This window comes from Agelaius tricolor, unplaced genomic scaffold (genome assembly GCF_023055355.1).
Source record: "Agelaius tricolor isolate 1412-34295 unplaced genomic scaffold, bAgeTri1.0.p SCAF_2, whole genome shotgun sequence".
NCBI lineage: Eukaryota > Metazoa > Chordata > Aves > Passeriformes > Icteridae > Agelaius > Agelaius tricolor.
Window position 1 is genome coordinate 21,935,243 of NW_027269262.1, and position 16,090 is coordinate 21,951,332.

The window sequence follows — 16,090 nt, forward strand, 5'->3', positions numbered from 1 at the left end:
AGAGTGAATATTTTTTTTTAAGGAACATAGTTAACATATTACACTTTTAAGATCATGGTAATTTTACTTTGGGACAAATTTGTAATTAGAATTATTTTATACAATTGAAGGACAACTCGGTTTTTAAAACTACCTGGTAGCCCTTAGTACAGACCAAGGAGGAGAAAAGAGTGAAGTTGATTCAGGGAACTTGAAATCCTCAAGAAAATAGGAATTCTCTTGATATTTCTTAAAATTTATTGCAGTTGGGATTTAGAACCAGAAAAAAAGTCAATGCAGTATCAAAACATGTAATTTTTAAATCGTTATTGTTACTTGGTTGTCTGTTAACATTCCTAGAAGCAAAGTATTTGAAGAACTATGCAGTAGTTTCTCTCTCTCTGGCATGGAATGAATAATTCAGAAAAACAGAACATGTTTCAGGTGTGTTTTAGAGTCAAAATCCAGCATATAACATATTAAAATATATCAAAGTGATTTATAATGTCTTTTTTTTTCTTTTATATGTCATCTTTTATCTTCCAAAACCCAGTAAAAATAAATCCTCATCTTGACAGAATGCTTGTGACAATATATTGGATGACAAATTCTGAGACTTGAGCAGACAAGTTTTTTTTTCATGTAGCAAAATCTTGGTAAAGATGAAACATGGGAGTTCCCAAGAATCTACCAAATGTTCCACAGTAATATACTTAAATAAAGCTTTCAGTGTTTAATTCCAGTTTTCTTTTCTGTGGAGAAAACAATAGAGACAATAGCAGTTAAAAAAAAGTTGGTTTCTCATTTTCTTCCCTTAAGACCTATATTACCTTAAAAAAATTCAGTGAAGTAAACTACTCAGGATTAGAACTTTAAAAAAGAAATTAAAATAAATATTATTTTTTTCTCTGCATTTTTTCTTGTCTAGGCCATCTTGTTGAGAATTCTTGGTTAGCATTATTTTGCTTTGATAAACATGGTTGTCTCCTGAATATGAAAAATGAAAACTTTCTCCTGCATGGCAAAGATACTGATTGCTGTGAGCACACAGATAATTACTTTCCCCTGAAGCCCAAGTAATGTCTGGTATATTTCACTATAATCCCAAATTAAATTTCTTTACATGGGCTTTAAAATTCATTTTTATATGGACTTTAATTTTAAGATAGGAATTATTTTCTGTTTATGAAATTGGAACACCATCCAGGAGTTTGTAGTGTATTTGTTTCCCCATTTTTCAGACTTAAAAAGACAAAAATTTATAAGTTACTATGAGCTAATGGACTAAATTTTACTGCCCTCCATTCTAGTATGTATCACATGAACAAGTTTTTGTAAATATTTCTTAAGATTAATGTCTCACAGTCTCATTCAGTCATTTCATTTTCTAAATCAAATAGGATACCAGCGGAAAATACAACTAATCCTCACCTAGTTAGTGTTGCCTAACTAGTCCTATGAAAATTCAGCTTAATCCTATGAAAATACAGCTGGCCTCACATTAACTTTCAGATATCAGCCTTTTGTAGTGATTACTCTATCTTATTCTCAGATTTCTTATTTTTTAAACCCGTAAAGGTTCTCATGCTTGTAAGTTTTATATAGCTTGCTGTTTGTAACCAGATTCCTTGACCCTAAATCCCTGAATTGTCTGGCAACAGAGGAAAATTGGCTTGTGGCACTGCCTAGAACCAATGTCCTTAGCAAATTATAGGTTTCAGCCCAGACATAACTCAAAAGAGACAGTATGCTGTAGTCCAAGCCCTGAGTGCCAGGAAGTGCCTGGTGCCTCCCTTTGGGACTGGAGGCAGTGGAGCTCCTCTAGGAAAAGTGAAGCCACGGGATTGTCGTCAGATATTCCTTCCTGTCTTGGAAACACTCGTGTCCTGTTGACTTGTTGCAAACCTGGAGGTTTGCTGATTGTGAAGAACTAAGAGTTGCTGCAGAGGGCTGATACTGTATTTTTCTAGTAGTGCCTGAAGCTTTTTCCATTTACAATGATATTAAATCATATGGAATTTTCTGTTCAGTCACAGATCTCTGCAACACTTGAGAATCGTCACTAATTCGTTTGATGAGTTCCTTTGCCAAGTCCAAAATATTTGTAGTCTTATTATGAAAAAAGTGTTTAACAAGATTCCTAAAACATTGGCTGGTAAAACTTCAGTTTTACCAGTGCAAATACATGCAGCCAACTCAAGTGCCTTATGTATGTTACTGCCAAGTTTTACTTTTCAGATTTTTTTAAAACTAATATGGATACCCAGGAAAGTGTAAGTGTAAATTATGCATCCAGGACAGTGGCTCCCCTGAGATTCCACTTGTGTTGTTCCTTTCTGTGCTTACAACACTGTATAGGGCCTGCTGGTGTTAGGTTCTCACAGCTCTGCCTCCTTGTGTTGCCTAGTTTGCAGACAACCATTTCTTGGATGTTAAAATTGTGCTAAAGATTCAGCTGCAGAGACAAGAATTTTATTTTGCATTGTCACTCATGATTTACTTCCTCATTTTAAAGTGAGATGCAGGCTAAATTTAGCTGTGTTGAAGAGTTCTGTGAAACTAGTTTTCCTTAATCCATAACCTTATAGTTTTAGTATATTTTATTGATAGAAACAGACTAAAGAAAATAAACTTTAAAAAAATAATTTGGATTACATAAACAAAATTATTTTCATTTCACTGTAAAGTAACCTTTCCAACTTCCTTTTCTTTCCCCATTATAAAATTGGCTATAAAATTGCAGCCTATTGTTAGTTATAATTTTATCCAATAGCATTTCTTTGGTTTCTTCTTGTTTTGGTTTTGCATCATAAATAAAATATCTTGAATTACTGTACTTGAATTCACTGAGACTTGTATTGGAAACTAAATTTATGCTTTTTAACAGGGATTTTTGAAAAAATGTGCCTTCCAAGAGGCAGAAATTCTACGTCAGCTGTATTCTTCATCGTTCCCAGACTTGTACCGTTTCAGCATTCAGTCTCTGCATTGCAAGACTGAGATGTTGGAAGCCTTTGTCATTATGCAGAGCATTAATATGCTGCAGGGCCTTATCCCACCTAAGGTAGGTAGTGTGAATGTTTTTATGTATACTTAACATATTGTAGATAATTTCAAGTAACAAAGTTTTGTAGAGAGGGATTCTTTGATGACTTGGAATGTCAAAAGAGATGCAGATTAGCAAGGAATTCTTTATATTTATTTAGAAAGTAATAGTTGGGATGTGACCTCTTTCACAATCTCACATTTGGATTTGATGTTAAGCACTGGTTTATGTTAAGCACATGGAGCATGCATTGTCAGTTTTCCTTTTTTTATTTTTGGGTAATTTGTTATTATTTTATATTGATTCTTCTGATCATTAAAGGCGTCTCTAAATTTATATATGACCGAAGACTTCTAACCTTATGTTACTAATGATTATCAAGTAGAGTTTTCAGGCTGTTGAAAATTAAGACCTAACTCAATCCTTCAGGAGCAAGGTGGGGAACTGACTCCAAAATACTTGGAAAGGCTGTACATCTTCTCTCTCATGTGGAGTGTAGGAGCATTGCTAGAGCTGGAGGACAGATGCAAAATGGAATACTGGCTTCGAAAACATGCAACAGTAAAGCTTGATCTTCCCTGTATCCCAGAAGGCAGTGAAGACACAATGTTTGATTATTATGTGGCATCCGATGGTTAGTAACTCAGCAGGGTGATATGGGGTAAAATTTAAAAGTTATTTTATAATTGTGCTTTTTTCAGAGAATTAATTCAGAAGTATTTTATAGCTTGTCTTCTTTTGTGTCCCTTAAAGTTTTGTTTTATGGCTCTACTTTATTGGTGGTATTGTGGTTACCAGTGAAAAGTCAGAATATGGATATATTGGTACAAAAGCTGAGTGGACTTTGTGATGATGAATTGTCAAGTGAACATATAATCCTTGTTGTCAAGATTTATGTAGGAAAGAGGAGTAAGCCTCTTAGATACAACTTGAGAGATTCTATGATTATATGATTCTATAAATTTTAGTCTGAATACACAGAGAGGGATTGCTATACATGAGACAGAAGCATAGACAGATCAGTGAACTGAATGGAAAATAAAGGAAGTGATGATGCCTAGTATTTCTAAAACATTAACTTAATTTCTTTCTTATTAGGTACATGGATGCACTGGAATACACGTGTTGAAGAGTATGTATATCCCAGTAGTGGCACCCCAGAGTATGACTCAATTCTTGTGCCTAATGTTGACAATGTGAGAGTGGATTTCCTGATTGAAACCATAGCAAAACAGGGCAAGGTACTTTTTCTATAGTTCATATCAAAGCACTGCCAACAGAACACATGACAAAAGTTTTGGATTAGCAGTGAAATATTATGTTAGTGAAAAGGAATTTTTTGTTTTTAGATATAAGATGGTGTTTCCAGAAAATACTTTCATGCAAATATGCTTGAACTCTTGAATAGTCACTGTTTCCAGACTTTGTCTTCCCCTCACCCCTTTGTTCTGTAGTGGAAATAACTGTAATTACAGCCAAGATCAGTCAGAATGGAACCAATATTTTCATGTACTGATGGGAGAGGGAGAAGCACATAGGTCAGGAGGCTCATATCTGACTCTGCTAATTGAACTCTGCCAGCATGGGGCAGTTACAGAATTTATGTAGCTATAGGCTATTCTTCCCCAAAACTGTGTCACATAAGCAATTGAAATTTTACAGATACTGAGTCTCTAGATGATTAAACCCTTTTTCAAATAATTAACTCCTTTCCTTGTTAGTGTGATCGTGCTGGATGACATGACCATTAACTGCAAATATTTTTAACTAGTCAGGCCTGCAAAAATCTATGAGACATTAACTATTTTACTTCTACATGTCTCCTGTGAAAAGTTCACTTTACATAACTTTGCTAGTTTCTTTTCTGTTTAAAAGCTAAATGGGACTGTTGAGCCTTTGCCAAGACTCCCAGCTCTTGTGTTTCATCTTATTTCGATATTGTCTTTGTCTAGGCTGTCCTACTAATTGGTGAGCAAGGAACTGCAAAGACTGTTATAATCAAAGGTTTTATGTCAAAATATAACCCTGAAAGGCACGTAACTAAGAGCTTGAATTTTTCATCTGCAACAACCCCATTAATTTTTCAGGTATAGTAGTGATTAATCTTCTCATACAAGATAGTTGGATTCAGAGAATATTCTGATAATTTGCCAGGAGGATGCTTCTGGAAGTGATTCTGAACAATAAAAAAGCACCTGTTCAAATAGTCCAAGTGTTCTAATGCATGTTTTAAGATTTCTTTAAAAAAATCGTTCCTTTCAACTTTTTCAGTAGCTATTGAGCTGTTCTTGGACTTCTACAATAACATGCCTATTATTGTCTTCATCTTATTATGTTTTTGTGTCAAATATATCTGTTCTCACTAACTGGGAAGAGCTGTTAGATTTCACTAAACACCATGGGTAAAATAAGTGCTACCCACAACAATCTGTCATTAAAAATGTGCTGTCTGCAATTTAAGTTTCAGTCATTACAGTTACTCATTAAAAAAGTAACACATGCAGTGCAGCTGCTCTACATACAATTATGAATGCTTAAATCCTGAACTGTACTGCCTGTCCAAGTTTCTACCAATCTAATGTGAATTATTTCAAGGGTCTTTAATCTCCTGGCAATGTATTTGGGGAATATTTTTAATTCAGTTTGGTATGCCAGGCCAAAGCACTGTCTGGACTGTAAGTGCTGTCTAGAAGCTTGATGAATCACTTATCATCTGCCTGTACAGTATAGTAGAAACTGCTAACATTTTATATAATATACAAACATGTAATTTTGGTCTTAATTTCCTTAGGATTTTTTTCTTCTATTTATTGGGCTATAAACAAAAAGTAACATATTTTTAAAAAGTAAATGTAGATTTAATTGGTGATATGTGAGATTCTGATCATCAGGACATCTGAAATAGATGTGCAAGACTAAGTCAATTCCCTGTTAACAACCTAGATCAAAACATTCTGTTATGACATGTGCTTTAAAATTACTCTAGCTTCTTTTAATCTTGGTCTACCCGATGCCACTTGTGCAAGATTGGAGCCTAGGCATAGTGTAAGAATGCAGATATTTAGGTTTATACTGAAGAATAATTATGTGTGCTTAAGCAAACTTTCACTTAGGATAGAGTAAATAAAAACTAGAACTTAAGAAGAGCAGAGAAATGGAAAGATGATGAGAAGAACAGTAGAGCCAAGTCTACCATTAGGCAAAATTATCTCATCAAGTGTATTTATATATGTGAATTTAATTATTGATGTATGCTTCTATGAAATATTTTGATACCTGCTGGAAAAGTAAATTACAGCTTCCAAATTACATCTTCAATTTAATCTTTATTGCTAACAATCATCAATTTTGCTGATAAATTAATAAAATGAAAGAAAAGTTTGAAACTTATTCAGATTTATGAAAGTGTTAGGCATGGTTTTCTACCGTAGACACCAGCCTGGTGCTCTATACCTTGAGATTTCAGACAGTCTAGTTGAACTAGTGCAATTACCTCCAGCAAATGCCTTGTCTGAACCTCACTTAGTAAAATTCTATGTAACAGGAACATCAACATGTTTAAGTGATTGAATCATGTATGAAATGAAGTGCTGTTTGTGACTGTGCTGCTAATTGCTTTTTAACAGCGTACAATAGAAAGCTATGTGGATAAGCGCATGGGCCCAACTTATGGTCCACCTGCAGGCAAAAAGATGACAGTCTTCATTGATGATGTGAACATGCCCATAATCAATGAATGGGGAGATCAGGTCAGTTTGTGAAAGAAGAAAAAAAAAGACAAAAAGTTTTTTGTTTTTATGCTACACTATAAAATTGGCTTCTCAGTCATTCAGAATAGGGTAAAATTGGTATGTAGTACTTTAATTTTAAAAGACTGTTTAAAATTAAAGTACTACATAATATGCTGACGGCAAGAAGCAGTTTGAGTGCTCCTTAGAACATGCCTGTATAATTTTAATAATGTTTTTTAACAACACTCATTTTATAATTGAAAATAAGAAGTCTTTGGTACACAAATTGTGATAGCAAACTGACATTGTGGGCAATAATTAAAATACTGTGAAACCTGAGAGGTAAGAAGTGTCTTCTCTGCTTCAGACAAAATTGAAGTAATCTTTATTTATATTGACAAAGTTGTTCTGAAGTACATTGCTTTGGAAATTAATGTTAGAATTTCTATAGGAGTATAGCTATAGGATGTACTCTCTGTGGAGTTTTTTCAGCTTGTCAAACAGAAATGTAGGGTATCCCTTTATGGCTAAAGAAAAAGGTCTTGCATGTTTTTCTATGGCAGTAGTTCTTTTATTTCAGCTTGAAAAGCATGGTTGTGGTTGTTACATATGAAACAATACAAATATTTGTATCATTTGCAACATGATGCATTAGTTTGGGCTTGATTGAAAAAAGATGCAAAGATACATTAGTTTGGGCTTAATTAGAAAACTGGAAATTTTGTTTTAAAAGGCAGAAGTGTTTCCAACAGCAATAGGAATCATGCATCATTCAAGTGATAGTAAATTGTCATGTGAATGGTTAGTTCTAAATGAGGGTACCCCTGTACTCCCATGATTTTTATCCTTAGATTTTACCAAATGTTCTTATTCCCTGCTGTGCATTTTTATCCTGAAGGAAATAAACAGAGGGATAGGGGGCAAGATAGTATTATACTCTTTGTTAGGTATTTCAAACATTTAAGTATTTTCTGTATTTCATTCAGTTGTATGTATAATATTGTCTTATATAAAACCTGGTTGTTTTACAGGTCACTAATGAGATAGTTAGGCAACTGATGGAACAGAAAGGACTGTATAACCTGGAAAAACCTGGTGAATTTACCAACATTGTGGACATTAAGTTTTTGGCTGCCATGATCCACCCTGGGGGAGGTCGCAATGACATTCCACAGAGGTTGAAGAGACAATTTTCAGTGTTTAACTGTACTCTGCCTTCCAATTCTTCCATTGACAAAATTTTTGGTAAGGGGAAATTAGCTTTGTATTCATCTCATTTTTTAAAATAGTAGTTGATTTTCCCTTATCATTCTATTTGTACACATTATTGTTAAAATTGAGGCCTAATTTCCCTGTTTTGTTTACCAGCACATTTTCCTTCAGTAATCACTCCCCACCTGCAACGTCATCAATCTGTAAATTTTTCATGTCCAGTCACATCTCTGAAGCTCTTGGTATGCTCAGATTTAATAAGAATGACATGAAGCTATTGTTTTAGAGACAATGCTGGGCAGTTGCTCAGTTGCCACTGCTGCTAAGAATAAGGGACTAAAGACTAGACTTTCACAAAGAATGGGACCATACTGATTTCAGCAGGAGATCAGTTATTCAAGGCCAGTGGAATCTATTTTATGAGAAAAAGAACACTTTAATGTGCCGTTAATTACAAGCTAAATAACCGTTGAGTGGGTGGCAGAATGGTGCTAAGAATGGCTGAATAAAAATTTGAATATACACTGGAAAGCCATTTTAACAAATTTGAAAAGTTTTTTGGGATTGGAAAAAGAAAAGAAACAGAGGATTCAGACAATCATTGCTCCTGGTGTTGTGCCAACATGTCTTTGATTTGGCAATTTTTCTTTCCACAGGTGTAATTGGATCAGGACACTACTGTAGTGAGCGGGGATTTTCAGATGATGTGAAGAAAACAGTAGCCAAATTGGTTCCATTGACACGCAGACTGTGGCAGATTACCAAGCTAAAGATGTTGCCCACACCAGCCAAGTTTCATTATGTCTTCAACCTTCGAGACCTCTCCAGGATTTGGCAAGGAATGCTGAACACTACATCGGAAGTGATCAGTGAACCACTGGTAAGTGCAGCACATCAGTGACCTGCTTATAATTAGTGTAGGAAAGGGGATGAGAGACTATTCTGGCATTTGAATTTGCTTAAAAAAAATGCAACCTTAGTGGGTTTTTTGAGGCAAATGTGTTTTAGTCTGGGTTTTATAGTACCAACTGATATGTCAACTTTGTTTCTAAATGATGACAAAACCCCCTTTTTTGTCACAACAATTTGCTTCTATCTGCTTTTCTTATTACTGACAAATGCTAGTTCATTTAAAAGAAGTAAGAAAATAAGTGAGAGGCAATGAACTTACTTTAACCCAGTGAAAATGCTCAACTATTGATTAAAAAAATTGAATAGTTCCTCCTCTCCAGAACTGTCTTTAGACTTTCAGTCACTGCCTAATTTCTGTCTAACAATTAGTTCTTGGCTTATGGTTTAAAAGGAAGAAGTAGGAACAAGCATTAGTAATATTTTTTTTCCATAATCCATCTTTCTTCCAGTAAAATATAATTCCTTTTCTAATTATTTTAAGGAAAAGTCATTTAGAATTTTAAGCTGTGAAATATGTATAGTGCTGGAAAAGCAATGCTTATGGTGAACATGGAAAATTTGTTAAATATTTGGGTTATATAATTGCTTCACGTACAATGTGCATCTCTGTTGAATAAGCTCCTGAATTCTACTGCATCTAAAATTTAAACTTCAGAATGGATTTTAGTCTCTGCGGCAAATAACACGGAGCACTTAGATTATATATATTTGTATATACACAATTAATGTCTTTTGAAGTGTAAAAACCAATTGGTCAAAATACTATTATATAAATTTACATATTAATTCTGAGACTTGATGCGTCAATTGTACAAAGTTCTGTAGGCTGAACCAAAGGTCTTCAGGGAGTACCTGGAATTTTTTCTACTACTGTATGGTAATAGCATAGGATTAAAATGAGTGCTGCTGGTATTAACAACCTGACAGGTTCTCCTTCTTCATCCTGTGATCAAATGGAGGGACTTTAAAGGTATATTGAATTTGGAGAAGGGATAATATAAACACTTAAACATTCTTCTTTGTAATTCTCTTAACTACTTTGGCTGTAGCATTGGGACTGCTATTTGTGTTTGCCATGAAAGTATTCGTGCCATGATGCTTATTTTTTCACCCATCTGCTACTTAATGACCAGTTAGAAAAGTGGTTTATCAATACATAAACAAGTTAACTGGTATGGATATGGTTTTAGGGCTGAGGAAATAAAATCTTCGTACACTTTACTTTGGAACACTAGATTAAAGCTTCTTCCATAGTTAACTGAAAATAACCTTAAATTGCTATTGGGCAGAATAAGAAGCTCAAGGTATCTCTTCTGAAGAACTCCCCAGTACTATTTATCTTCTAAATGTTAATGTTATTTTAAAATTAAGAAATGAAGGCAAAGCTTTAAACTTGCTATAGTTCTTTCGGAAGCCAAATGAGTTCCTCAGTACAAGAGAGACATAGAGCTCCTGGAGCATGTCTCCTGGCAGAGAACTACAAAGACAGTTAAGGGACTTGAGCACCTCTTTTAAGAGGAGAGACTGAGGGACCTGGGCCTATTCAGACTCAAAATGAGAAGACTGAGGGGAGACCTCATCAATGTCTGTCAGTATCTGAAGGGAGAGCGTCAGGAGGACAGAGCCAGGCTCTGCTCAGTGGTGCCAAGGAATGGGGCAACAGGCAGAAACTGATTCACAGGAAATTCCTCCTGAACATGAGGAAGAGCTTCTTTAATGGGAGGGTGATGGAGCCCTGGAACAGGCTGCCCAGAGAGGTTGTGGAGTCTCTTTCACTGGAGATTTTCAAGAACCATCTGGATACAATTCTGTGCCATGTGCTCTGGGATGATCCTGCTTCAGCAGGGAGGATGACCCACTGTGGTCCCTTCCAACCTGGCCCGCTCTCCTTCTGTGATTCTGTAAAATGCTCCCTTTTTTTTTTATTTTTTCTTCCTTTTTGTATGTAGGTGCTGATAAAACTGTGGAAGCATGAATGCAAGTGTGTTATTGCTGATCGTTTCACAACCTCAGAAGATGTTGATTGGTTTCACACAGCTGTAGCAAAACTCGTTGAGGAGGAATTTGAAGATCTGAAAGCTTTGCTGAATCGTGAAACAGATGCATTCTTTGTTGACTTCTTAAGGGATGCACCTGCAAGAACTGGTAAAGATTTACTTTAATAATCATGGAAATTATAAAATTAGGCAAGGGGATATGATAATCTTAGATACTATGAAAAATATGTTGTAAAAATTCATACTAAATTTATGCATCAAAAGTGTCTGTTTCGTCCAGTGGCTTTGAAGGCAGTCTGTGTTACCAGCTGTGGCAAATTTTTATCTTAATGGGATTTCTAAGTCTGTATTGATATCCAGTGTCTGTATAGGAGAGCCTTCCTTTCATTTAAATTGGTGTGGCAGAAAGACAGAACTGCCAAATAGTGAGCATGAGTCTTTTTTATTCCAAAAGGATCAAGGAAATTTGTTATGAATGACCTGAAATGGTGGGGTTGCAGTAGTAGATAAAAGATTGCAATGTAGGAAACATGCCCTAGAAATCTGATTAAAAAAATACTGTCTCTCAGTTAATCCAATACTCTTTAGGAAGTAGCTATTAAATGTAACAAATGACTATTAATTCAAATTTTCCTGAATGCTAGTTAAACCTCTTTAAAAACCCATGTGACTTATAGCAATACCTTTATGTCTTTCAAACAAAAACATGGTGTCACTGACCTCACTAAATGACCTGGGAATATTTATCATTTATCATTTATATATTTATCATATATATGATCATGATCATATTTATCATTCCATTATCATGGAATTGTTCCAAAAGAACAGAAAACATTTGTTTGGGTTTAGGGAAGGTCATTAGATGATTCAGTTGGTATCACTGCAATGATGGAGAGTGGAGCAATGAGACTGGCATGAATGGCCAAGGCTATTTGAACCTTTCCTTGAACAATTGAAGTAGACAGAAGGCAGTGACAAAAGGAGAATAAAGGATAGGGCATATTTCATTGGAAGGAATAAAATAGAAGTAAAAGTAAACTAGTGTAAGAAAGGAAATAATTACAGCCTTAAATAGCTTGCTAAATTTCATCAGTGTAGAGAAGACTGAAATTTAAGTCAGAATGCGCACTGAGAGGATGAGGAGTGATCTTTAAGGCGAAAATTTAAGTCCACGCTAGAAACCATCATATTGGACTGAAAAATAAATGTATTTCTCAACATTTGATAAATGATAAATGTATTTCTCAAAATCATTTGCCTTTTTGGTGACAGATTAAACACACCTGTCCTGTAATGTGCCTTTTAGCATGGAACTTCATCTAAATACAAAGCAGGAGATTCTCATATAGAAAGGCTATATTTTGCCCTCAATAGATTTCAGGACCTAACCTAAGTCCTGAGCCTTGAGAACCCCCTTTCTGTTTTTTGCTTTAAATGAAAAGAGTAACAAGCATAATTTTGTTTTATTTGTCCCTATAATGGCATTTAGTATTTCCCATTATGGTGGAAGTGTAAGAGCAGGACCTTGATTTCTAAGCTCTTAAATATATTAAGAATGGTATCTGACATTGACTTCAAAGAGCCCTACACTCATATTAGTAATATGTTTACTGGTACTAGATAATCTTTTTGTCTCTGGGTTGTAAAAGCACAATATGTTTGTCCCTGAGAGAAATACATGATGACTTAGATCTTGGTCAACTTTTAGATCTTAGCTTCAAAGGAATTGTTTGTGGTGCTAGTGATCTCAAGACCCTCCACCTATTCCAAGGTGTTTTTATCAGTTGGTTTTGAGATAGTTATTTACTACTTGTGATTATGAATCTTGGGACAGAGCAAGACTTTAAAATAATACATTTTGCTGGCTGCCTCTCTAAATAATGGAAAAGTCTGCCCTTAGGTTTTGTACTTGATTATCCAATGTCCTTGGACATTAATAATAAAACTGTAGAAACAGAATTTAGATGATGTAATTATTTTAAATTTTTCAAAACTGTAAAAGTATCACTGCAGTTTAAGTCCTTGATGTATTTCTTATTAGTTTCTTATCAGCTGTAATTTGTTTAAATGTCTTATTCAACTTGTAAGAAATCGATTTCCACTGGGAATACTCCTTTAGTTTAACCAGTGCTTTTACAGGTTAGAATAAGAAGTCAATTGATTTAATCTAGAGGAGTGTTCATATGCAGAAGCAATATAGAGCTAAAAATTCTGAAATTAAGGTGATCTTGAGCAAACAAAAAATGCAATATAAAGAACAGCTGAAAGAGTATTAATAATTTGTGTATTTTGAGAGAGTAGGTTCTGTGGTGAAATGTAATTTTCTTAAAATATGTTTTTAAGTATGTATCTTTGGGTTTTTGTTTTGTTATTGTTTTTCTGTTGTTTTTTCCTTTGAAACTGCATGAGCATTAGAAAGGTGCAATAGAAAGGAAATGGAGAAAAATTTTGAAAGAAGAAAAAAGTTACAGACAGTATTCTAAGTACAGTTGAGTTTACTTGGAGGTTGGAGTTCTTTTTCCCATCTTTTTGTCCCTTACCTTCACACTGGCTTCCAGTGCTTTACTAAGTCTTAGGGAAATACTTATTTTACTGGGATGATTTATTTCATTGATTTTAATTATACCAATTAGAGATAATGTTCTGAATTATATATTTCTTCAGCAAGTTAGAAGAGGCTTAGCAAAACCAACTGATTTAGGATAACGGGAAAAATACATCCTGTAGCATATATAGATCACAAAATCCTGAAACTAATTGAGCTAAATGTATGTAAATAAGAGCAAAATGTACTCTACTAGTATTATTTTTGAGGAAATCCAAATGACCAACCAAAAACCCCCTGATGTGTGCCTGCTGGCACTGTTTCAATGAGATTTGCCAGGTATTTTTTAACGAAATATGGTCTGGATGAGAAGTGAGTTGGATTGAAAATTGCTGAATGGTCAAGCCCAGACAGTGGTGATCGGTGGCTCAAAGTCTAATCGGAGACCAGTAACTAATGATGTGTCCCAGGGGTCAGCAGAGGGTCCAGTCATCCTCAACGTTGTCATTAGTGGTCTGGGTAATGGGGCAGTGTGCGCCCTCAAGCCAGCTCCCAGATGACACAAAACTAGGAGGAGTGGTTGATATGCCAGAGGTTGTGCTGGCTCCCAGGTAACTTAACTGGAGCTCCATAAGGTTCAGCAAAGGGAAGTGACAAGTCCTGAACGTGGGGAGGAAAGGTCCCATGCACCAGTATACACTGGTGGTCACCCACCTGCAAGTCAGCTTTGCAGCAATGGACCTGCAGGTGCTGCTTGACACCAGTAACATGAGCCAGCAGTGTACCCTTGCAGGAAGAAAAAACTAGTGGCATCCTGAGCTGCATTAGAAGAAATATAGCCAGCAGGCCAAGGGAGGTTGTCCTTTGCCTTTTTCAGCACTAGTAAGGCCTCGCCTGGAGTGCTGTGTCCAAGTCTGGGCTCCCCAATACCAGAAAGACGTAGATATACTGGATAAAATATATTTAAGCACTTGAACATCAGTTATCACTTTTTTTTTTCTTTTTTTCTCACTGTGGCAGTCTGTCCAGAGATATTGTGGAGTCTGTCTTTGGAGGTATTCACAAGCCACCTGATCATGGTCTTAGGGAACCAGCTCTGGGTGGCTCATCTTGAGCAAGGGGTTGGACCAGATGATCTTCAGAGATCCCTGATGATCTTAACTTTTCTGTAATTTTATTTGCTGTAAGAATTCCTATGAATGAAAGCATGTCACCTTTCAGCATGGTTAAGGTTATGAATGGAAAAATGAGGCAGCAGCATTGTTACCTCCTTTCTTTGAGAGTTGACTTGTGCCTTTTATATCACCTAAGGAAACAAATTTATGCTAATCACAGTGAATATATTTTTTTATTGTGGCAGTTATTAATTTCAAGAGCACATTTTTTCTAGCGCAATTATTTAATCAATTTAGACTGTTTTTCATTTACAGAAAAGATTATTTGCATTTTTTAACTGCATTCTCTGGTGCTACTTTTTTTCCAAGCACCCTAAACAAGTACCATTTTTCATCATTCAAGTTTTAGATAAAGACGACTATTTAGTTTTTTTCTCATTTTGTCTTTAAAAATTATATTGCTGAAATTACCATTTCTTGCAGGCAGGGTGTACTCGGCATTCTTGTATGTATATCTAATATATAATACTATGTATAATAAACCTGTTTCTGGGTGGTGAAACTTCTAGTTATCTTTACTTACTTGTCCCTTCATTGAACCTTTGTCAATTATTTAAACTGCTAAGGTTTTATTACTTGCTTTTTGTTCTAGATGAGAAACCAGAGGAAGCAAACTTAGATATTCCCAAGATCTATGAACCAATCTTCTCATTTCATCAGCTACGGGATCGTTTAAATAAGTTTTTGCAAGCATACAATGAGAATGTTCGTGGTACTGGAATGGACATGGTTTTCTTTGAGGATGCCATGGTTCATTTAGTCAAGGTACAGTCTTGTTGGATTGCCATTTGTTGATGTTCACTTGCCCACATCTCTTTTGAGTAGAGGTATGCATGAAGCAAGGTAAATTACTTCTGAAACTGCAGCAGCTAATTTATTGCTATCAAATATTTGATCTGTCACACTGTGACTAGGTGTTAAAACCTATTAAAAACTTTTTAGAAAATGCACCAGATGGAACTATTATACCTATCTTTTATGTTTGGTGGGATCATGGTGCTAGCTATTCTAATTTCATTTCAACCTTCCTCCTTAATTCTTCTGGGAGCCCTTCCTGTCTTTTGAATGAGTCAAATGAAATTCAGGTTAAGACATAATTGGTTGCTTCTGAAGGAGTAGGCACAGCAGAGCAGGAATTAATGTAGTCCAAAATTCTTTTGTAGATCCACAGTATGCTCACTACTTTTAAAGTTCTTTTGAATATGGATTGGAGCTGACCATAACTTTCAGCACAGCACAGCTTGATATGATTGTTCACACAGAATAGGCCTCATACAAAGGAGAGCCTTTTTTTTTTTTTAACACTAGAACCCCTATTGTCTAAGTTGAATACTGAGGTTTTTGGTATTTTTAAAAATTATTAAGAACTGTATATGTAATTGTATCATCCCTCCAAATACAGTATTAAATATCAAAACAATCTAAATTTAATTATAGTTGACAAACACATTGCATCTGTGGTTTTCAAAATTTTTGTGTTAATACTTGTT

At 35.2% G+C, this 16,090-nt stretch overlaps 1 protein-coding gene across 4 annotated transcripts in view; it reads left to right on the top strand.

Annotated features, from left to right (window-relative positions):
• The window catches only part of DNAH5 (dynein axonemal heavy chain 5), a 134,812-nt gene that overhangs the window by 79,873 nt on the left and 38,849 nt on the right, over nucleotides 1–16,090 (top strand). For all 4 annotated transcript variants that reach the window (XM_071454132.1, XM_071454162.1, XM_071454142.1 and 1 more), the window contains exons 44-52: nucleotides 2,867–3,043; nucleotides 3,455–3,659; nucleotides 4,124–4,266; nucleotides 4,978–5,112; nucleotides 6,652–6,774; nucleotides 7,788–8,001; nucleotides 8,625–8,848; nucleotides 10,830–11,025; nucleotides 15,193–15,365. In XM_071454132.1, coding sequence (XP_071310233.1) covers nucleotides 2,867–3,043; nucleotides 3,455–3,659; nucleotides 4,124–4,266; nucleotides 4,978–5,112; nucleotides 6,652–6,774; nucleotides 7,788–8,001; nucleotides 8,625–8,848; nucleotides 10,830–11,025; nucleotides 15,193–15,365 — 1,590 coding nt within the window. The remainder of the gene's footprint in view (nucleotides 1–2,866; nucleotides 3,044–3,454; nucleotides 3,660–4,123; nucleotides 4,267–4,977; nucleotides 5,113–6,651; nucleotides 6,775–7,787; nucleotides 8,002–8,624; nucleotides 8,849–10,829; nucleotides 11,026–15,192; nucleotides 15,366–16,090) is intronic.